This window comes from Myotis myotis, unplaced genomic scaffold (assembly GCF_014108235.1).
Source record: "Myotis myotis isolate mMyoMyo1 unplaced genomic scaffold, mMyoMyo1.p scaffold_m19_p_73, whole genome shotgun sequence".
NCBI lineage: Eukaryota > Metazoa > Chordata > Mammalia > Chiroptera > Vespertilionidae > Myotis > Myotis myotis.
In genome coordinates, this window is record NW_023416383.1 from 22,866 (window position 1) to 45,896 (window position 23,031).

General features: G+C 45.5%; 2 protein-coding genes across 2 annotated transcripts in view; both read right to left on the reverse strand.

Moving 5' to 3' along the window:
• Positions 1-4,437: 4,437 nt before the first annotated feature.
• LOC118660976 (zinc finger protein 773-like) lies at positions 4,438-5,605 on the reverse strand. The gene is made up of 2 exons (XM_036318521.1): positions 5,503-5,605; positions 4,438-4,886 (listed from the first exon to the last, which is right to left on the reverse strand). Exons 1-2 carry the CDS (start codon positions 5,603-5,605, stop codon positions 4,438-4,440), a joined length of 552 nt encoding a protein of 183 aa, XP_036174414.1.
• Positions 5,606-6,890: 1,285 nt separating this feature from the next.
• Positions 6,891-23,031, reverse strand: part of LOC118660975 (endophilin-A3-like) — a 30,693-nt gene continuing 14,552 nt past the window's right edge. The window contains exons 5-9 of the mRNA XM_036318520.1: positions 21,833-21,966; positions 15,965-16,123; positions 10,016-10,119; positions 8,798-8,904; positions 6,891-6,984 (exon numbers count right to left, since the gene is read on the reverse strand). Coding sequence (XP_036174413.1) covers positions 6,971-6,984; positions 8,798-8,904; positions 10,016-10,119; positions 15,965-16,123; positions 21,833-21,966 — 518 coding nt within the window. The 3' untranslated portion in view covers positions 6,891-6,970. The remainder of the gene's footprint in view (positions 6,985-8,797; positions 8,905-10,015; positions 10,120-15,964; positions 16,124-21,832; positions 21,967-23,031) is intronic.

Genomic DNA, 23,031 nt, shown 5'->3' on the forward strand with positions numbered 1-23,031 from the left:
TTTCCCTGCATTGTACAAACACCTTTCTATACTCTTTCCTCATGTTGAGGAGTGATTTGCATGTGTTTTCTATTTTGTCCAGTTTACTGCTATTTTTCAGTGAATTCCAAGTGGTTTCTAAGACTGTGATATAGTGTGCTTTCTGCTCTCTACCAGGGTTTTTTACCGCATTGTACAAACATTTTTCTGCACTTTTTCCTGATGTTTACAAATGATTTCCACCTGTTTTACAACTATTTTGTACACTTTAATGCTTCTTTCCACATGTTAAGAAACTATTTTTCCAGTTTACTGCAGCTTTTCAGTGAATTCCTAGTGGTTTCTTGGACTGGGCTGCAGTGTGCTTTATGCTCTCTACTATGGTTTTTCCCATATGTACAAACTGCTTTCTGCACTTTTTCCTGATGTTTACGAGTGATTTCCAGCTGTTTTGCAAGTATTTTGTACAGTTTAGTACTGCTTTTCAGTGAATTCCCAGTGGTTGCTAACATTGTGCTATAGTGTGCTTGCTGCTCTATTTAAGGGATTTGCCGGCCTTATACAAACACCTTTCTTTACTCTTTCCTCACATTGAGAAGTAATTTACAACTGTTTTCTAAATATGTCGTACAGTTTACTGCTGTTTTTCTGTGAATTCTCAGTGGTTTCTAACACTGTGCTTTAGTGTATTTACTGCTCTATTTCACGATGTCCTCGCATTGTACAAACACCTTTCTGTACTCATTCCTCACATTTAGAAGTGATTTCCACATGTTTTCCAACTATTTTGTACAGTTTACTGCTGCTGTTCAGTGAATTCCTAGTGGTTTCTAAGACTGTGGTATAGTGTGCTTCCTGCTCTTTACTGGGGATTTTCCCTCATTGTACAAACAGCTTTCTGCACTCTTTTCTAAAGTTTAGAAGCAATTTCCATCTGTTTTGCAAGTATTTTGTACAATTTAGTACTGCTTTTCAGTGAATTCCCAGTAGTTTCTAACACTGTGCCATAGTGTGCTTTCTGCTCTTTAGCACTGATTTCCCCTCATTGTCAAACACCTGTTGTCTACACTCTTTCCTGATTAGAAGTGATTTCCACCTGTTTTCTAACTATATTGTACAGTTTAGAGCTGCTATTCAGTGAATTCACAGTAGTGTCTAACTCTGTGCTAAAGTATGCTTTCTGCTCTTTTGCACTGATTTCCCCTCATTATCAGACACCTTTCTATAATCTTTCCCTATGTTGAGAATTGATTTCCACCTGTTTTCTAACTATATGGTCCAGCTTAGAGTTGTGCAGTGAATTCAAACTGGTTTCCAAGAGTGTACTATAATGTGCGTACTGCTCTACAGCACTGATTTCCCCTCATTCTCAACTTTCTATGCTCTTGGAACTGATTATAGTATTATCCTTTCTCTAACTTTTAGTTCTTGTCTGTTGAGTAACAGCCTTGACTTGAACACTCTAGTGGGGTAAAGAGAATCCATAAACCCATTATAATTTTTTGTCTGCCAGTGACTTCCGCTGCAGGAAATAGGTATGGGGGTCCTCAGAATATCCTAAATGATCATACAAGCTCAGGCCCCAGAATAATTCTGGATTTACGGCCAGAAGAGACACTTTTCATCTTAATTAACTGCACTCTCTCCCATGACTATGAAAGCGGTATTTCTGTCCCAATACTAATTCCACCTCAGAGTTTCACAAAAAATGACAAAAACCTACGAAATTTCATATATCACGGCACATGGCCTCTTTGGAGCTCGTACAGAGTAGTTCTCTAAACATTGCTGAAACTTAAATAATACATACTGTGAACAGAGATAATACATTTTTTTGTACAAGCACAACAAAGTCCTCCTCTTTGTGGTGAGCATTGATCTCACCAATAGTAGAGGCACCAAACTTCAAATTAAAACCACAAAGTCAACTACACTTACTTATAAGGCCTAGGTCAGCAATACAAAATAAGTCAATATTGAACAAACAGTGATTTTCTGCAATCATGCTGTTTCTTCCAAAGCACACAAAGTTTGGTAACCGACCATATCCATTTACCTCTCCATGCTGACAGTTCACAACTTTCCTTTCAAATCATCCCAGGCAGTGAATAGAACCAAAAATTACAGGTATAAAAGAAAAAAATGCCTTTACAAAAACATAAACTAGAGCAGAGGACAGCAAGCAGTATGCAGGTTGATGAATCAGAACCTGACACAATTAATGACAGCATATGTGAGAATCACATAGTCCCTGACAGAGATAGGACTTCTTAGCTGAGGACAGGTGCTCTGAAAAAACCCTGGGTCATGTGCATTCCCTAGTGAGAGATAAAGGAATGAAGATACTGCTAAGAGCTCAGAGTAATTATTTCCTCAAGCACACGTAAGAACACCAAAGTTATTTCTCCTGAGCACACAGATGATTGACTGATGCACATCCTTCAGGTCGTAGAAGTGAAATTGATTCAGCCAAAAATATTCAGTGATATTAATGGGGTATGAGGTATGGGCAGGTTGGGAAATGAAGATTCTTAAAGTCTCACTTGTACCTGAAACTTATGAGGAATCTCTAAGAGTGTACCAGTATATATACTAATAAAAGCCTAGGTGGTCCTCATGCCCTCACACGATGCCCTCACGTCATCACAAGATGGCCACAAGACGGCCACCACAATATGGCTGCCCTCACAGGATGGCAGCCACAAGATGGCTGGCAGGGGTGGGCGATCAAGCCAGTAGGGGAGGGCAGTTGAGGGCGAATGGGCCTACAGGGGAGGGCATTTGGAGGCAACCGGGCCAGCAGGTGAGGGCAGTTGGGGGCCATCAGGCTGGCAGAGGAGGGCAGTTGGGGACAACCAGGCCGGCAGGGGAGGGCAGCTGGGGGCAAGATCAGGCGGGCAGGGAAGCAGTTAGTGGGTGATCAGGCTGGCAGGCAGAAGTGGTTAGGAGCAATTAGGCAGGCAGGCAGGCAAGCGGTTAGGAGTCAGAAGTCCCAGATTATGAGAAGGATGTCCCAGATTGGAGAGGGTGCAGGCTGGGCTGAGGGGACCCCCCCCTGCCCTGCATGAATTTCGTGCATCGGGCCTTTAGAGATTCTATAAAAGGAGATGATATTCAGGTAAGAAAGTCCCAAAGTATCTCCTTCATAAAATATTCTCTGGACATTTAAGGCTTTTCTGCATTGTGAATTTTTGCCGGGAGCCGGTCCATACTTGCTGTTTCAAGGGACCTGGCATATATGGCATACTGTTCTTAATATGTTTGCTCACCTTCTTGGCACTATGTGTTTTAACCAAGGTCTCTGAGAAAGGTTGTTTCCCCAGGTAGGGATTTTCCCCTGAAGTTAGGGAGGGAATAAAACCTCTTAACTAAGTGCCAGGCGGGTAATTAATCACTTTAACTACGAACAATCGTGCTTAAGCTACATAATCTTTACTCCCTGGAATGAAGATAAGAAACGCCCTAACCTTTGTAATAGAGATTGATAGGATTGAATCAACTGGTATAAATACAGATGCAACAAGAACAGCAAGAGACAGAACTTAGAACACAGAACTTAGAACACAGAACTTAGAACACAGAACTTAGAATACAGAGCTTAGAACACAGAACTAAGAAGAGAGAACCAGGAGGCACAGAACCTACACAGAACGTTCTCTAGAGACAGAAGAACTTCGCTGGAGAGAACATGGCAAAAGATCCTGGACTGAACCTGACTACAGAAATTGGCAAGAGAACCTGACTAGAACCTGGTGACTGAACCTGGCTGGAGAACCTGGACAGAACCTGGCTGGAGAACCTAGCAAGAGAACATGGACACACAACCTGGCTGGAGATCTGAAGCAGAACCTCTCTGGAGATCCAGACCAGAACTTGGCTGGAGAACCTGGCTGGAGATCCTGGCTAGGCTGCTGATCAGCTGAACACTGTCTCCGTGTCCTTCCTTCTTCGCCGACTCCATCCTCACCTATGGGGAACCCCTGGACCTGCTGGGGCAGGACCTCGGCAAATTTTCAGATGTCTAACCAGGATATGTTTGTGGATAAAATATTTCCCACATACATTACACTCATATGGCTTTTCTCCAGTGTGAACTCTGTGGTGTTGAATGAGGTTACAATTTTGACTGAAGAACTCCCCACAATCACTACACTGATATGGCTTTTCACCAGTGTGAATTCTTTTGCGGTTAAGGAGTTGAGTACTGTAACTAAAAGATTTCCCAGAGTCACCACATTGATACGGCTTTTCAACAGTATAAAATCTTTTGTGGTTAAGGAGTTTATTATTGTACCTGAAAGACTTTCCACATTCACTACACTCATATGGTTTTTCTCCAGTGTGAACTCTATGGTGTTGGTTGAGGTTAGACTTATATCTGAAGGACTTCCCACAATCAGTACATTGATACTACTTTTCTCCACTGTGAACTCTCTGACGCTCAGTGAGAGTAGTGATTTACTTAAATGACTTCCCACAATCAGTACATTGATACGACTTTTCTCCACTGTGAACTCTCTGATGCTCAGTGAGAGTAGTGATTTGCTTAAATAACTTCCCACAATAACTGCAGTCATATGGCTTTTCTCCAGTGTGAACTCTGTGGTGTTGAATGAGGTTACAATTTTGACTGAAAGACTTCCCACATTCACTACATTGATACGGCTTATCACCAGTGTGAACTCTTTGGGGGTTAAGGAGTTGACTGTTGTACCTAAAAGATTTTCCACATTCACTACACTCATAAGGTTTTCCTCTAGAATGAACTTCTTGAAGTTCAATGAGATTACAGCTTATGCTTAATGACTTACTGCTATCAGTACACTCATATGGCTTTTTTCCAGTGTGGACTTTCTTTTGGGTAAAGAGGAGATTCTTATGCCTAAATGATTTCCCACATTCACTAACTTCAAAAGGTTTTTCAACAGTATGAACTCTATGGTGTTCAGTGAGAGAAGAACTTTGATGAAAGGGCTTTCTACAATCATCACACTCACAGGAATTTTTTCCACTGTGAACTCTCCTATGTCGATTGAGGTTAATGTTACACCTAAAAACTCTTCCATATTCTTATACTCATATTTCACTTCACCAGAGCAGATATCCTGGTGTTGAACAAATTTATGTCTGTAGCTTGCAGCATTTTTACGTTTGCCTTACTGGTGATTAGTAATTTTCCACTGAGAATTTCTGTGAAAACTCACTACCACTGTGTGAGGCTTCCTGTGCTAAGAGGTGCCTGGGGCTGCAACAGGCCTGAAATGGCTGAGAAGTCTTTCCCAGGCTCACTAGTGGCTGAAGGCACCCCTAAGATGTAGAAGGTGCACCTGCTCACAAACAAGGCCCTGTCCATAGCTTCTTTCCAGGACTTGTCTCCACTGACATCCCTCTGTTGCTGGTGATGGTTTACATGGAAACTGAACCTCTAACACGTGTCACTAAAGAAGGCTTTCTGTTCAAAGTATGCTGCTTGTGACTCAGTCAGGTGCAGAATATCTTTTAAAACTGAGAAACACCGCTTACAGAGATAGGTCGTCTGGGCTGGTGGAGCTGTCTTAGAAGCCATGAATTTTGCTCCCACTTGTACAGATACACTCTCATCAGAACAGGCCTCTTCATCATACATTTTATGCCAACATCCTGAAAACAGAAATATGGTGAAGAAGTAAATGTTGACCAGTGACACAGGGATGTCCCATTAAAAAAGTGTGTTGTACATATTACCTTGGCTTCATGCAAATGGCTGAAAATAAAAGATTTCCAGGAAGGATTTATAGGCTACTGAAGTTCTGGCTACTGAAGATCAAGAACAAGGTAGACCTCAAATGAAATATGACACAAGCATGGCAAGCACCACATGGAACAGAAAAGGGATCACCTGCTCATTCCTCTGCTATCAGCATTCAGCAGAGCTTGTCTGCTGGTAACATGGGCAAGCTGTGCAGAATGTTGGGTACACCTTATCCCAAGTAAAATTTAATAAATGAATAGCTTGTGTATGAGGTCTACTTAAGCAAGTATGCACATCTCATAACACATGCACAGGTCAATGTTGGAGAATACTGCAGAGAAAGCCTTGCAGGGGCCAGGTGATGCAAAAAGGCCAGAAAGTAAAGGTAGCCAAAAGCCAGGAAGTCACAGATGAAATGACAAGTCAGCAAAGTTTCATGTATGGGATAGAAAAGGTAGAAATGAGCTCCTTCCAGTGGCAGTTGCACCGAAACATTGATGGAAATTAGCAGGTCCCTTGTATGATCTGAACACAGCCCTTATGTCATACTTTTCCCAGTTGCCACTCAACGGGGCCAGATCTCCTCTGAAATCATGCTGCATGTTCACCCTGTAAAAGAAACCAGTGTTCTCCCTGCACTTTCTGAGGTACAAGTATGTAAAACCTAAATATTCAAAGAATTAATGAAAGACACCAGAGGTGAGCAGCCAGCACTGGCCCAAGCAGCTCAGCATGCAACAGTATTCAGGGAAGAGAATACTACAAATAATGGAAGGAGAATATCACAATAATCGCCCATGGTTCGTTTAAATGAAGACCATAACCAGGCTCAGGCAGTCACCAATGACCCTAGGGGGAGGAAGGGTACAGAAGTGGAAGCCATGGATCTGGACATAGTCACTCCCCCAGGAAGAGGAAGTTAAGGAGGGTCCCTTTAAACTGTCTGCAAGACTCATGACTTCCACACACTTCCTGCACTCTCTGAGGCAATGGGTGTTAGGGGTGTTTGGTGAGTCCATTGTTCAGGGCTCTCCACACAGCTCAGCACATGTATCCACAGAGAGCCCACGGTTTGGCTGTGGAATAAAGAAAGTTATGTCTGGAAAATAAAGGAAGAGGGGCCACCACATCAGGACACTAGAAAATGTGAAAATCTTACCTACAAGTGCAAACACTTACAGCATCACATTGCAGTATAGATGTCTCTGATCCTCATCAAGGAGCCCCCATTCCTTCTGAGAGAAGGCAACGGCCACATTATCAAAATTCATATCCTGGTATAATGGGGACAGTTCAGCCCACGATCAGCATCTCTCCTATGATTTTCTGTTCATCATACTGCCCACCCTACACATCCATCCTTCCCCTCTACTACCTTTATCAGAGTAGTACCACGCCTTAGTCCAATCAAAGTAACTCTCCCCTTATATGCCAACTGATACCACATCTACCCACAACAATAAAGTTTGATGAGCAAATAAAAGGTATCTGAATCCTGGGCCTCACATGTAGGTCACGCAGCCTCTTCTCAATACAGCTGAGGGAGAAATGTTGACCATAAAGAGAGTATGATTGATTTGACACTGGTCTTAACAGGCATTCCCCATGTAGTGCCCCAGAATATCCCTCAAAGTCCCAGAAAAGTATGGGATCACACTTCACTCTTTGGAACTCAATCCTAGGATGCTGAGTCCATCACCTTTCACTAACAGTCACATAATTCTTCAAAACACACTCCTCTCACAGCCTCTTTCCCAGAGTTACAATTTCAAAAATAACACCAATATGCCTTGTTGTGGTCAGGATTTTTCCTAATCACCTTCTTTTCCAAAATACTAACTCACCACTTTATAATGTATTCTCTCCTTCCCGCTGCCTTCCCTATACTAGTAAGGATTTTCAAGCCCAGGAGACACTGATGTATGCTATCGTGTTCCTAATGATCACTGTATCTGCCCTCAACAACTGACAGGTGTGCACATCTATAACACCTAAGCTCTGGACATAGCATGTAGCATGACAATACACCTCTTTTCAGACAATTACACTAAAATTCCACATATTAACATCCAGTCACCACCAAAACTGAATTCACCTTTCATTCACTCTTAAGTCAATTTCAGGGCCCTGTGACCATGAATTAGCATGCCCTCTCCAACTGCACCTCAGTCTTTCTACCACACCTCTCTTGCACCTGCACTCCAACAGCCCCAACCACCATAACCATCTCCTTGACCTCCTACTCATTACTCAGCATGTGTGGCTCAGAGAATGAATGCCTGGCAAATTCAAACTGGATGAAGTACTACCCCAACTCTGACAGTCCACACTCATAGAGGCAGCCTTGCATCCTGCTCCAAAGCCCTCCCTCCCTGATTGGTTTTTACTTCAACCTCACCTAATGAAACCACATCAGCTCACAGATATCCAGAGCCCACCTTCATTGGTGCTGCACTTGATGTCCCTTCATGAGTCCCAGCCTTCATAACTCAAGTCTCATAGCTTGTGTCCCTCTAACGCAGTGGTTCTCAACCTTGGCTGCACATTAGAATCACCTGGGAATCTTTTAAAAATCCTGATTTCTGGGCCTCATCCTCCAGAAATTCTGTTTCTTTGTTACTAATGTTGTGGTCCCACCCCATAACAAAGAAAGAGAATTTCCAGAGGATGGGGCCCAGAAATCAGGATTTTAAAAAGATTCCCAGGTGATTCTAATGTGCAGCTAAGGTTGAGAACCACTGCTCTAACCCATGCCCAGTGAGTCTTACAGATGACCAAGGCAACTGAGGTACCTGCCCTTGACTGGAATCGAACCTGGGACCCTTCAGTTTGCAGACTGATGTTCTATGCACTGAGCCAAACTGGCCAGGGCCCTGTTGCTGGTTTTTAAAAATTGACATTAAGTACCTGAACCTAGGAAGCAGGGTAAGGGGCATTCCCGGGGAAGGTGGGAGGGGTGGGGAAGAAGGAAATTCAGGGTGTCAGTGCCTTCAATGGCAGAGGGTGAGCACGGGCCACATGCAGTGAGCACAGGCTTCCAGCAGAACCTCCCGCAGGGCGCACCTGGCCCCAGCGCGGGCATCTCACCTCTGGACTTGGCTGAGGAGGTGGTGGTCAGGTCGAGTGCTTTGGGACACCTTTTCAGGGGCTGCGGCATGAAGTCATTTCCACCCAGAGAGGAGGCAGCCTCGATTCTGTAACACACACGTAGGAAGATGTGTCGGCTGAAGCCAAATAGCCTCCCACACACCCTGGTTCTGCCTTGAGGAGCCTACACACTGAGGGGTGTGACTTTTACATCCTGACTCTGGAGTAGCCCAAAGTGCTAGAGGTGACACCCTGAGATGTTGCTGTTCAACCAGGTGTTGGAAGAGCGTCTATTGCGAAGTTGGTCTTGGCAGTGGGCAGTGGTCACCCGGGAGTTAAGCTCCAGCAGGACCCTGCCAGTGGGAAGGGCTTACCTTCTTTGTGACTAACAGGATCCTGTCAGTGGAAGGGGCTTAGGTCATGTGGGAGGAGCTTAGCTCATAAGGGAGGGGCATAATGCCTTGTGTGACCAGCAGGACACTGTCAGTGGGTGGGGCTTAACTCCTGAGTGACCAGCAGGATCCTGTCAGTGGGTGGGGCTTAGCTCCTGTGTGACCAGCAGGATCCTGTCAGTGGGAGGGGCTTTCATTTTCTGTCTCTTTTTCTCCCGGAAACAGAGACAGAAAATGAAATGCTGCCCCCGTGAGCTCCCAGTGACCACCGACTACAGAGGGGACACCTTGCTGACCCGACACCACTTTTCCCTTTGTCAGAAGGGCGTTGATATAAGCCAAAACCCTTGAACATTAATTCATTATCCTAGTCCTGTATAAGACAATTTTCTGTTATCCAACCCCGGCCAACAGGGGTAGGTTTTTTGTTCACCCCTCGCTTTAATGCACAGGGTTACCGTGCATACTCCATTGGATATCACTCATTTTCAAAAAAGTCTAGAGCAGGCAGGCCGGCGTGGCTCAGCAGTTGAGCATCGACTATGAACCAGGCGGTCAGGGTTCGATTCCCCTTCAGGTCAAATGCCTAGGTTACAGGCTCCATCCCCAGTGGGGGGCATGCAGGAGGCAGCCAGTCCAAGATTCCACTCATCATTGATATTTCTCTCTCTCTCCCTCTCCCTTCCTTTCTGAAATCAATAACAATATATTTTAAAAAAAGAATGGAACAATGGGATGGGGGAGTTGGAGAATCAGAGAGCCAGAGAGAGTGGTTCCCACTGGTTCTGATCCCACATCAGAACGGGTGGGGGCGGGAGGCTCTTACCGCATCCTCAGCTTCCTCTGCAGTGGCTGCAGGATGTTGGCGGACTGCTGGTGATACTCTAGAGCCGCCTGGATAAACAGCGCCAACTGGCCAACTTGCTCTACCTGCAGGGAAGGGGACATTATCCCTGGCGGCCAGAGCCCGTGGGAGCCGGAGGCAGACATGAGCCCAGGGACCAGGCCTTGCAGGGAAGCCGCATCAGCCTCGGCTCATTTAATATCACAAGGAGCAGGTGATCATCACGCAGGTCCAGGTGCATAGAGCTAGTGATGCCGGCCGCACATGTGCACATTGAGTTCTGATTATAAATGTGCTTTAACTCAATCAAACGCCGATTAGCCCACGGAGAGGATATTCTCGGGAGATTTTCTTTTATGCTATAAAGTTCATCAATCTGAGAGCATCAGCCTGGGGACCAAAGGGTCCCGGGTTGGATTCTGGTCAAGGGCACGTGCCTTGGTTGCAGGCTCCTCCCCGGCCGGGCCCAGGTTGGTGCTCCTGCAAGAGGCAACCAATTGACGTTTCTCTCACATGGATGTTTCTCTCTGTCTCTCCCTCTCGCTTTCACTCTCTCTAAAAATCAATGGGAAATATTCTTGGGTGAGGATTAACCAAAAATGAACAAATAAATAAAATAATGTTTCTTTAAAAAAATTAAGGTTCATCGTCCATCTGAAACAGAGATCAAGCTTTTTCTATGACAAGGGGAACTGACACTGAGCGAATGAATGGTTCCCTTACTAAAGTGTCTCTTTGTGTCCTTTCTACTTAAGTCCAGTCAGGAGACTAAGCACATCCTGCTCTTCTCAGACAAGAGGGACCTAGTGCAGCACCTCCTGTAGGTTCTTGCCGCTATGACAGCCTTCCCTAAGACAAACAGCTGAAAGGAATAAATTCTAAAGATGGTGGCATCTCTCTTTCCCACCATCCAGACATTTGTGGAAGCTGTGACCAAACATCAATGGACACACAAAAAAATCACATCAGCCCAGCCGGCATGGCTCAGTGGTTGAGCCTTGACCTAGGAACCAGGAGGTCAGGGTCCAATTCCCAGTCAAGGCACATGCCTGGGGTGCGGGCTTGCTCCCCAGTATGGGGTGTGCAGGAGGCAGCCGATCCATGATTCTCTCTCATCATTGATGTTTCTCTCCTTCTCCTTTCCTCTCTGAAATCAATAAAAATATAAATATATTTTAAAAAATCAAAAGGTTAAAAAAAAAATCAAAAGGCCATGTCCCCTAAGGAAGCCCTGGAAATGCATCATTTGGGGGAGAGGAATCTCAAGCAGGCCCGCCAGCTGCCCAGGTTCCCCACCTGTCCGAGGTGCTGCCATGGAAAAGAGGGGCTCACTGAGCTCATTTCTGGGGGCCACAGAGGCAAGCTCACTGGCTGGAGGGGCTGGGGGCCCCCAGCACAATCCCACACACTCCAAATCCAAACAAAGACACAAAACAAGATAAAACCCCACCCCCTTCCCCAGCTCCCCAGAGCCTCTGCATCACTTCCTTAGTCCCCTTGCTCATTGGCTGTGGGCAAAGCCTGCCCTGTGACTCACCCCGCAACACCCACCAGGACAGGTCTGCCTCAGAGAACCAAAGTGGCTCCATTTGTGCCCTGGCCAGTTTGGCTCAGTGGATAGAGTGCCAGCCTGCAGACTGAAGGGTCTCGGGTTCAATCCCCAGTAGGGGGCATGTAGGAGGCAGCCGATCCATGATTTCCTCTCATCACTGATGTTTCTCTCTCTCCCTCTCCCTTCTTCTCTGAAATCAATAAAAAGTACCTTATAGCCCTGAGCAGTTTTGCTCAGTGGATAGAGCGTCGGCCTGCGTACTGAAAGGTCCCAGGTTCGATTCCGGTCAAGGACATACACCTTGGTTACAGGCACCTACCCAGTGGGAGGTGTGCAGGAGGCGACTGATCTATGTCTCTCTCTCATCGATGTTTCGAACTCTCTCCCTTTCCCTTCCTTTCTGTGGAAAATCAATAAAATATATTTTTTTTAAGTTAAAATAAAATAAAAAATACATTACAAAGTGGCTTCATTTGGTGTCACACACCACGCTTTCTCTGCTATGTGTTCACTTTCCTTACCCACTTAGACCATTTCAACCACGGATTCCCAGGGCAACTCAGACACACCAGGACGGGCATCGGAACAAGGAAACCACACCACATGCGTATGCCAAGTCTGTGGGGCAAGAGCACACGCTGGGCCTCAAGGTCAAAACCCAATACACAAAACATAGACAGCCTGGACCCTGTGAAATCCTATGGATTTCTTCAGTTTCACCTCTTTGGCTCTGACACATACTTTTTATTTTAATATATTTTTACTGATTTCAGAGAGGAAGGGAGAGGGAGAGAGAGAAACGTCAATGATGAGAAAGAATCTTGTATCGGCTGCCTTCTACATGCCCCCTACTGGGGATTGAACACACAACCCAGGTATGTGCCCTTGACCAGAATCGAACCCGGGACCCTTCAGTCTGCAGGCTGGCGCTCTAGACTGCCACCTCTGTCCTCAGGAAAGCGAACTTCTATTTTAACACCCACTTCGCAATATGCATGGCATTACAGAATGTGAAAAGGAATCATGGAAGAGAACTAAATGAACATTCTTTTTGTTTTGTTGTTTTTAATTGAACATTCTTTTTGTTTTGTTGTTTTGAATCCTCACGTGAGGGTATTTCTTCTATTGGTTTTTAGAAAGTGGGATGTGGGGCGCGGTTATGGTGTTTTGGCCAGGTTCAAGCTTCGGACTAATGAAAGGACAGGGTCCTCTCATTGCCACGTGCAAGTTCCAGCTGGAGGGCAGGGCCCTCCCAGCACAATTATAGCCAACGGCTGTGGTTGTAAGCTTGAACCTATGGTCCAAACACGTAGCCCCACGTGCCTTGTGATAGAGTTCGGGTGCATGTAGTTGAGTGAGGTTGAAACTCATGAGAATGCTGTAAACAATGTGATCACGCCCCTACTTTGCCTCATGGAATCTGCTATAAAATAAAGGCACAGCTTGTGGGCGCTGTCGTTGTCTCCTCATCAGGGAGCAGCGTCCCACTGAGACCCAGTTATTATTCTCTTCTCTGTCTTTCCTTAATCCTTTCACCCCCCACTCGGGATCACCCTTGGTCGTGCTGACGTGGCACAAATGGTGCCCGACCAGGGACTGAGTTCTGGGACCAGGGCCTGAGTTTTGGCCGTAAGAAGTGACGTCTGAGCAGGCCCCTTTGGCTGTAACAAATGGCGAGACACAAATGGCGTCCAAACAGGCCTGAGTTCGGGGGAATTTTAAAAAGGTGGTCAGGTGAAAGGAGGCTCCAAAGGTGTGCGCATAAGGTAAGCTCAAAAGAAAAAAGAAAGAAAAGAAAGTAAGCTTAAAGAGCAAAAGTGAGACAAGGCCAAAAAACAAAAAGGTGGGGAGCCGAAGTGTGGTAATATTAGCTCGGTGTAAAATATGCGAAATACAGGATCACAAGATAAAAATATATATATATATATCTATGCTTAAAGCCATGCTCAGAGCATGAGGCTGTTCCGTAAAACAGCAACAGCTCCTTGAGTTGTTAAATGTTGTAAAGAAGATTTGTCCTTGGTTTCCTGAGGATGGAGAGGTAAATATGGAAATATGGGAAAAGGTATGGAAGCAACTTAAAGATTGCTATATAGCCGGAGGCCCAGAGAAGATTCCTAGTTCTATCTTCAGTTTGTGGTCCATGATTCGGGACCACTTGGAGCCCCTTCCGGAGGGAGGATGGAAGAATGTGGCAGGAGATGTAAGACAAATAGTAGAAAGTGACCAGAGGCTGCCGATTCCACTTATACCTTCTGCACCTCCATTACCTCCTCCAGTCCCTGGGGCTAGCATTCCTATGGGGGAAAGCCCTCTGGATAAGGTGCTTCCTCCCAAAAAAGAAGGAGAAAAGGAGGAGGCAGAGAGGGAACAATGCAGGCAGGACTGGGATGATGGGGGTCTAAGACAAGCCTTCGGGAAGCTTACTGTTACTTGTAAGCCTCTCAAGTCACCTTCTAAACAAGCAAGAACAAGAGTGGGATCTCTGTCTCTATTCCAGTGGTCTCTGTATGAGGCTAGGCAGGCTGGGGAAGACACTTCAGGATTTAGTAGCCAAACTCTTAAAATGCAATTACTAAAACAAAAAGGGGGAGAAGAGGTTGTGTTTGTGTCTTTCCAGAAGGAGCAGTGCAGCCAATTTGGGTGCCAGAACGGTATGTGCGACACCACAATGGACCCAGAGAAGCTCCTTGTCCCACCGAGAAACATTGCTGTGTCTATAGTTTTGTTAATAACCAGAAGTTTGTTTTGATGTTTTGATTATGTTGAATAATTTATTTAGAGCTTTTTGGATAAAGTAGATAGGCGTGTTTAAAAACGAAAGTAAAGGGGGCGCTGTGGGGCACGGTGACGGTGTTTTGGCCAGGTTCAAGCCTCAGACTAATGAAAGGACAGGGTCCTCTCATTGCCACGTGCAAGTCCCAGCTGGAGGGCAGGGCCCTCCCAGCACAATTATAGCCAATGGCTGTGGTTGTAAGCTTGAACCTATGGTCCAAACACGTAGCCCCACGTGCCTTGTGATAGAGTTCGGGTGCATGTTGTTGAGTGAGGTTGAAACTCATGAGAATGCTGTAAACAATGTGATCACGCCCCTACTTTGCCTCATGGCATCTGCTATAAAATAAAGGCACAGCTTGTGGGTGCTGCTGTTGTCTCCTCATCAGGGAGCAGCGTCCCACTGAGACCCAGCTTTCATTCTCTTGTCTGTCTTTCCTTAATCCTTTCACCCCCCACTCGGGATCACCCTTGGTCGTGCTGACGTGGCACAGTGGGAGAGAGAGAGAGACAGAGAGAGGCACATCGATTGGTTTGTCTTCGCACACGACCCAACCAGGGCATGGGATCAAGCCTGCAACCGAGGTATGTGCCTGAACCTGGGACCCTTCAGTCCACAGGCCTATACTCTTTTCACTGAGCCAAACCCACTAGGGCTAAATGAACATTCTTTGAAACACTATGGGGTTGGGATGGGCGGAGGGGACATCAGCAGCTCTTCTCTCTCATGTGGCTAAAATACAAGATTATGTCATGGAAAGATGCATTTGTCATTAGTCACTTCCTCCCTTACTGGCTGACATCAGGAAAGACATGCATCCCTGGACCCCTTCCAATCTGGGCTGTGCACACACATAGTAGGTGCTCCCTGCAACCAGGGGAGAGGTAGTTACTAAGCTGAGTCACTTGTCATGTGGAGGCCCCCAGCTGTGTCCAGGCCACGAGCAGCCAGCTGTGTGTTGTGGCCTCTGTTTCCCAAACCACACTTAGAATGAAATACCTGGACACGGCCGCATGGATCAGTGGTTGAGTGCCAACCTAGGAACCAGGAGGTGACAGTTCGATTCCAGTTAGGGCACATGCCCGGGTTGTGGGCTCAATCCCCAGTAATGGGCGTGCAGGAGGCAGCTGATCTATGATTCTCTCTCATCATTGATGTTTCTTTCTTTCCCTCCCTTTCCCTCCAAATTCAATTAAATAGATCTATATATATAAAAGGCTAAGTGACTGACTGTACATCTGTCCGACCGACTGGCCAGTACATATGACATGCACTGGCAATTTAAAAATAAATGTTGACTGACGCATGCACAATACATATAAAGCTCTCGCTGGTGCCAATCGCATGCGTGTTTTAATTTTATAATACTATATTATATATACTATTTTGATATGTAATTATTTGCAGTAACATAAGTACAGCATGAATCTTTCTTCTAATTAATTTCCTCTCAATGTGCATGAATCCATGCACCCAGCCACAAGTATATAAATAAAAGAAATTTCTGGAAACTTTTATAACAACAAAGGCTCCCAGAGCTTCCCCTCAAACACACAGTCAATGTTTCCACTCCCAGGAGGGTCTCCTTGGAGTCAATACTTACGTCATTTTCTAAAAAATTAAACATGCACCTCTCCGCCAAGTCCTTGGACTCCTTAAACTTTTCCATTGCTTGTGTGATCTCATTGTCGGGGATCTTTCCAACGTGCTTCCTTTTATAATCGTAGTCCAGGCGGCGGCCCTCCAGCCTCTTCAGGTGGTGCTGAGGGAGAGGAGACAGACCTGGAGCTGCTATCTCGGCAAGTGACACAGGGAGGCCTGCCGCACCTCTACAAGGAAGGTCATTACTTTTTCTCGGCTTACATTTTAGGGGGCAGGGACCCAATTACCTTTCTTTTTGGTGGGCACCTTAGCATCTATTAGAGGCTTCTTTCACTATAAATTATCAAGGAATATTTATGAAATGAACAAATGGATGGGTGGATGGATGATAGCATAAATGGATGAATAGATTGATAGATGGATAGATGATAGTATAAATGGATGAATGGATGGATGCATGGAGGGATGATACCATAAATGGATGGATGGATGGATGGATGGATGGATGGATGGATGGATGGATGGATTGATGGACAGATGGATGAATAATAGCATAAATGGATGGATGGATGGATGGATGGATAGATGGATGGATGAATAATAGCATAAATAAATGGATAGATGGATGATAGCATCCTATCTAATAAAAGACAAAAAAGGTAATTAACTGTACCTCTGCTACGCTTCCCATTGGCTAAACAGCGAGATATGCAAATTAACTGCCAACAAAGATGGCGGCCGGCAGCCATGCAGCTGAAGCAAGCAGGAGGCTTGCTTGCTCCAGTGATGGAGGAAGCCAAGGTTCCCCGCCTGCCGTGGCCTGCTCTAAGCTCCGAAAGCAACAGCTCCAAAAGCAACAAAGTTTCAATTATAGAAGCTAAACAAATCCCAGATACCTGCTTTCAGCCAGCCACGGCCTCAGAGCTGGAGCGAGCAGGACAGCAACAAAGTTTCAATTATAGAAGCCAAACAAACCCCAGATACTTGCCTTCAGCCAGCTGCGGCCTCAGAGCTGGGAGCGCCAGTAACGGCAACAGAGTTTCAATTATAGAGGTAAATAAATCCCAGAATAAAAAGAAAAAAAGGAGAGGCTGGGAGCTTCAGTCGCAGGCCAGCCTGAAAACGGCCCTCTGCCCCTAACCCAGACTGGCCAGGCACCCCAGTGGGGACCCCCACCTTGAAGGGGTTGCGGGCAGCCTAAAAACAGCCATCAGCCCCTTATCCAGGCTGGCCAGGCACCCCAGTGGGGACCCCCACCCTAAAGGGGTTGCAGGCAGCCTGAAAACAGCCATCAGCCCCTCATCCAGGCTGACCAGGCACCCCAGCGGGACCCCCACCCTGATCCGGGACACCCTTCAGGGCAAACCAGCTGGCCCCCACCCGTGCACCAGGCCTCTATCCTATATAGTAAAAGGGTAATATGCAAACTGACCCTAACAGCAGAAAGACTGGGAATGACTGGTCACTATGATACACACTGACCACCAGGGGGCAGACGCTCAATGCAGGAGCTGCCCTCTGGTGGTCAGTGCGCTCCCACATGGGGGAGCTCTGCTCAGCCACAAGCCAGGCTGATGGCTGCCAGTACAGCGGTGGTGGTGGGAGCCTCTCCTGCCTCCTCAGCAGCGCTAAGGATGTCCAACTACAGCTTAGGTCTGCTCCCTGCTGGTAAGTGGACATCCCCTGAGGGCTGCCGGGCTGCCAGAGGGATGTCTGATTGCCAACTTAGGCCCAATCCCCTGGGGAGCAGGCCTAAGACAGCAGGTAGTCATCCCCCGAGGGGTCTGCAAGAGGGCATAGGCTGGCCTGAGGGACCCCCCTCCCACCCGAGTGCAAAAATTTTTGTGCACTGGGCCTCTAGTCCTATATAATAAAGAGCTAATATGCTAATTAGACCGAACAGCAGAATGACCATCCGAATGACATTGACATTCCAGACGACTGTCTGGACAAGCTTCCTGATGAAGTTGGGGCTGTGAGGGCTGGCTGAAGGTATGAGGGCCGAGCCCCTTGCACAAATTTTGTGCATTGGGCTTCTAGTAAATGGATAGATGGATGGATGGATGGATGGATGGATGGATGGATGGATGGATGGTTGGATGATAACATAAATGAGTAGATGGATGGATGGATAATGACATAAATGGATGAATGGATGGATGGATTAAATGGATGACAGATAGTTAATATGGAACATAAGGACACAATATTGTCACTCAGATTCCATTTTCAAAGTTCTTTACAGGACCCCTCACCAGCTCTGTTAATGTCCATAATTTCCAAACAAATTATCTATACCAAAAAAAGGGATATGTCTTCTGGCACTATTGTCAAATCCTTATTAAGAAGCAGATGATAAAAACACAAATCTCTAGTATCTTCTAGAGCAAGCATGTCAAACTTGTGGCCCGCGGGCCGCATGTGGCCCACAACGAATATTTTTGCGGCCCAGCCAATATAAATGTTTTGATAAAAAATTCGCAACTTAACTTTTACAATATCCTGTTAGAGATAATTCTTAATAACGAACTACAATGTTTGTTAATGACTGATTACTATCATCGTTTTGCATTCATTTCCCTTATGCAGCTTACGCGCAGGCACACCATTTCTCTCCACTGATACTAGCAGCAAATATTTTAGCAGCCGGTGGCCACATCATTACTCTTGGACTGAGTTATTTGGTGTTCACAACAGAAAATATCTCGCTTTCAGAGAACAAGAAAACTGGGTTTATTTGCATTACGCTTATTCATTTGTGCAGTTATTCAGTGCCTGCTAAGTCAATGTTCAAGAAAAAAATATTAATTTTTATTAAAATGTTCTATTATTTTATGTGAATGATGACTCATTTATTTCAGTCCTTTGTATTCAATATGTCTCTATCGAAATAAACCTACATTTCTATAAAAATTGAAGCTTTTTTCTTTTTTTTTTTTTGTGGCCCACATATACTTAAACCTTGTTTATTTGGCCCGTGTTAGCTTTGAGTTTGACATGCTTGTTCTGGAGTACTTATATGTCTTCCATAAGGCTCCTCAACAATTACAGAATGAGTTGAGTAAACACTACCATGAAAGAAACACACACACCCTCTTTTATGTGAGCTCCATGTGGCCATTTTAGAAAGCTTTCCAAATATAAAATGAAGTCCTGGAAATTAATGACCACGTGTGCCATGTATCAAAAGAGGCAATGAGGCCAGCCATTGTGGCTCAGTGGCAAGCATTGACCTAGGAAACAGGTCACAGTTTGATTCCCATGCCTGGGTTGTGGGCTCAATCCCAGTAGGGGTTGTGCAGGAGGCAGTGGATCAATGATTCTCTCTCTCATCATTGATGTTTCTCTCTCTCTCTTAAATCAATAAAAATATATTTTTTTTAAAAAGATGCAATGAGCCCTAACCAGTTTGGCTCAGTGGATAGAGCGTCCGCCTGCGGACTGAAGGGTCCCGGGTCCGATTCCAGTCAAGGGCATGTACCTTGGTTGCGGGCACATCCCCAGTGGGGAGTATTCAGGAGGCAGCTGATCGATGTTTCTCTCTCATCGATGTTTCTAACTCTCTATCCTCTCCCTTCCTCTCTGTAAAAAATGAATAAAATATATATTTTTTAAAAGAAGATGCAATGAGTATGATTTTCACTGTCGAAAACCCACTCCACAGTTTTAGAATCATTTGCTGTAATGGCTGTGGAAATAAGTACCTTTAGCTTGGTTTCTTGCTGGCTTCAATAAGCCACAGGCTAGCCCTAGCCTGTGTGGCTCAGTGGATAAAGCATTGGCCTTTAGACCTAAGGGTCTCGCGTTCCATTCTGGTTGTAGTCTCCTCCTCAGCAGGGGTACTGGTCAGTGTGTGAACAGAAGGCAACCAGGCGATGTGTTTTTCTCACATGGATGTTTCTCTCTGTCTCTCCCTCTCTCTTCCATTATAAAAACCAATGGAACAGCCTTAGCTGGTTTGGCCCAGTGGCTAGAGCACTGGCCTGTGGACTGAAGGGTGTTGGGTTCAAATCAGCCAAGAGCACATGCCAGATGGCAGGCTCACTCCCCAGTGCGAGGCATGCAGGAGGCAGCCAATTAATGATTCTCTCTCCTCACTGATCTTTCTTTTTTTTTTCTATTTTATTTTATTTTTTTTATTGCTTAAAGTAATACAAAGGGTATTACATATGTGCCCATTTTTTCCCCCCCGCCCTAGACAGTCCCCTAGCCTCCCCTATCCCCCAGTGTCTTATGTCCATTGGTTATGCTTATATGCATGCATACAAGTCCTTTGGTTGATCTCTTACCCCCCTACCTCCTGTCCCCCAACCCTCCCCGGCCTTCCCGCTGCAGTTTGACAATCTGTTTGAGGCAGCTCTGCCTCTGTATCTATTATTGTTCAAAAGTTTATAATGGTCTCTATTATCCATGAATGAGTGAGATCATGTGGTATTTTTCCTTCATTGACTGGCTTATTTCACTTAGCATAATGCTCTCTAGTTCCATCCATGCCGTTGCAAATGGTAAGAGTTCCTTCCTTTTTAGAGCAGCATAGTATTCCATCGTGTAGATGTACCACAGTTTTCTAATCCATTCATCTACTGATGGGCACTTAGGCTGTTTCCAGATCTTAGCTATGGTGAATTGTGCTGCTATGAACATAGGGGTGCATATATCCTTTCTGATTGGTATTTCTGGTTTCTTGGGATATATTCCTAGAAGTGGGATCACAGGGTCAAATGGGAGTTCCATTTGTAGTTTTTTGAGGAAACTCCATACTGTCTTCCATAGTGGCTGCACCAGTCTGCATTCCCACCAGCAGTGCACAAGTGTTCCTTTTTCTCCACATCCTCTCCAACACTTGTCGTTTGTTGATTTGTTGATGATAGCCAGTCTGACAGGTGTGAAATGGTACCTCATTGTTGTTTTGATTTGCATCTCTCAGATGATTAGTGACTTTGAGCATGTTTTCATATGTCTCTTGGCTTTCTGAATGTCCTCTTTTGAAAGGTGTCTATTTAGATCCTTTGCCCATTTTTTGATTGGATTGTTTATCTTCCTTTTGTTAAGTTGTATGAGTTCCCTATAAATTTTGGACATTAGGCCCTTATCAGATATGACATTGGCAAATATGTTTTCCCACACAGTGGGTTTTCTCGTTGTTTTGTTGATGGTTTCTTTTGCTGTGCAGAAGCTTTTTATTTTGATGTAGTCCCATTTGTTCATTTTCTCTTTAGTTTCAAGTGCCCTAGGAGCTGTATCAGTGAAGAAATTGCTTCGGCATATGTCTGAGATTTTGTTGCCTTTGGATTCTTCTAGAATTTTTATTGTTTCCTGTCGTACATTTAAGTCCTTTATCCATTTTGAGTTTATTTTTGTGTATGGTGTAAGTTGGTGGTCTAGTTTCATTTTCTTGCATATATCTGTCCAATTTTCCCAACACCATTTATTGAAGAGACTATCTTGGCTCCATTGTATGTTCTTGCCTCCTTTGTCAAATATTAATTGAGCATATTGGTTCAGGCCGACTGATCTTTCTACTTCTCCCTCTCCCTTCCTCTCTGAAGTCAATAAAAATAAAAATATTTTTAAAAATTAAAATTAAAAAATCAATGGAACAAATATCCTCAGATAAGTATTAAAATAAATAAACACCTTTACCTTAAAAAACACACATGCACACACAAAAAAACTACAGGATAAAGGGCTCATGGTTCCTGGGGCTCCTGCCCAGGGGGCCAGGTGAACATCACTGAGTGATTATCTGTTTTGCCGCTCACACTAAGATGATGCTTTCACTGGGTCCCTACAGAGACATGTCCCCATGGTTTTAACTACAAACATCATTTTAAGTAACAAAGCGGGGTTCACAGCCGAGAAAACTTACCGAAATCTGATTTAAATCTTCGTCGTGTACTAACTGGAGTGGATCAATAAAGGTTTCCTTGACATTAATATCAAAGGATTCTTTCACCTCCGCCATCAGCTTCATAGCTTCGCCCATATCAGTCAGTGCGCTGCCTGGCACAGAAAAACAAATAAAAAGTGCTTGTTCACAGAGCACCCGGAGGTTGGCGGCGCTATTCACTTCTTGCCCAAGGTATGTGGGTGATGGTTTATTTAACAAGGGCTTCACTCAGGGACTGACGAGGAAAAAAATACAAACAAAAACTTCCTTTTTTTTTAAAAAACATATATTCATGGATTTCAGAGAGGAAGGGAGAGAGAGAGGGAGAGAGAGACAAACATCAATGATGAGAGAGAATCATGGATCAGCTGCCTCCTGCATGGCCCCTACTGGGGATCAAGCCCACAACCCAGGCAAGTGCGCTTGACTGGAATTGAACCGTGACCTCTTGGTTCTTAGGTCAAAACTCAACCATTGAATATCCTATATAATAAAAGGCTAATATGCCAGTAGACCAGTGGAACAACAGGAACAACCAGTTGCTATGATGTGTGCTGATCACCAGAGTTCATGTGTGGAACATGGAGGGCATCATCCATGGCGGGATGGTGCAGAGGTGAGCACCAGACCAAGGCAGGGTGCCAGTCACTGTCATCAGGGCAAGCCGCTGGTAGTTACTAAAAATTCTTTGCTCCTGCGTGCCGCGGTCCCACCTGGCACTCACACCTACTGCCAGCGCTGGCCACACTCACACCCACTGCCAGTGCTGGAGCCACTGCTGGCACCCACGGCTGGTGGCCGGCGCTGGTCCTCATCGCTTGGTGCTTTCAGCAGGTGCGAGCAGTAGCTTCCAGCAGCAATCACCCCTCAGGGCTTCTCCACCTCCCCCTGCTCCTAAGGGGCGATCCAGGCTGGCAGCTGCAACTCACACCCGCTGCCGGTGACAGCCCCACTCCCATCCGCTGCTGGTGCCAGAGCCGCCGCTCGCACCCACTGCCAGCGCCAGCCCCAATCACTAGGCGCCTTTGGGGGCCGTGGCAGGAGGGGCCGGGAGGGGGCATGGAGGATGGGTTGAGACCCACCCCTGTGCCCACTACAGCCTCACAGCCCACAGTTCCTTTCAAGGTGCACAAATTCGTGCACTTGGCCCCTAGTAATAATGATAATAATTAAAATCC

Bases quoted from the DNA above. Each gene is read 5' to 3' on its own strand.
- LOC118660976 (XM_036318521.1), bottom strand. From the start codon at position 5,605: ATGTATGATGAAGAGGCCTGTTCTGATGAGAGTGTATCTGTACAAGTG. The intron at 4,887-5,502 runs GTAAGCGGTGTT...AACCTTTTGAAG, and splicing joins AGCCCAGACGACCTATCTCT to TTAGTGAATGTGGGAAATCA.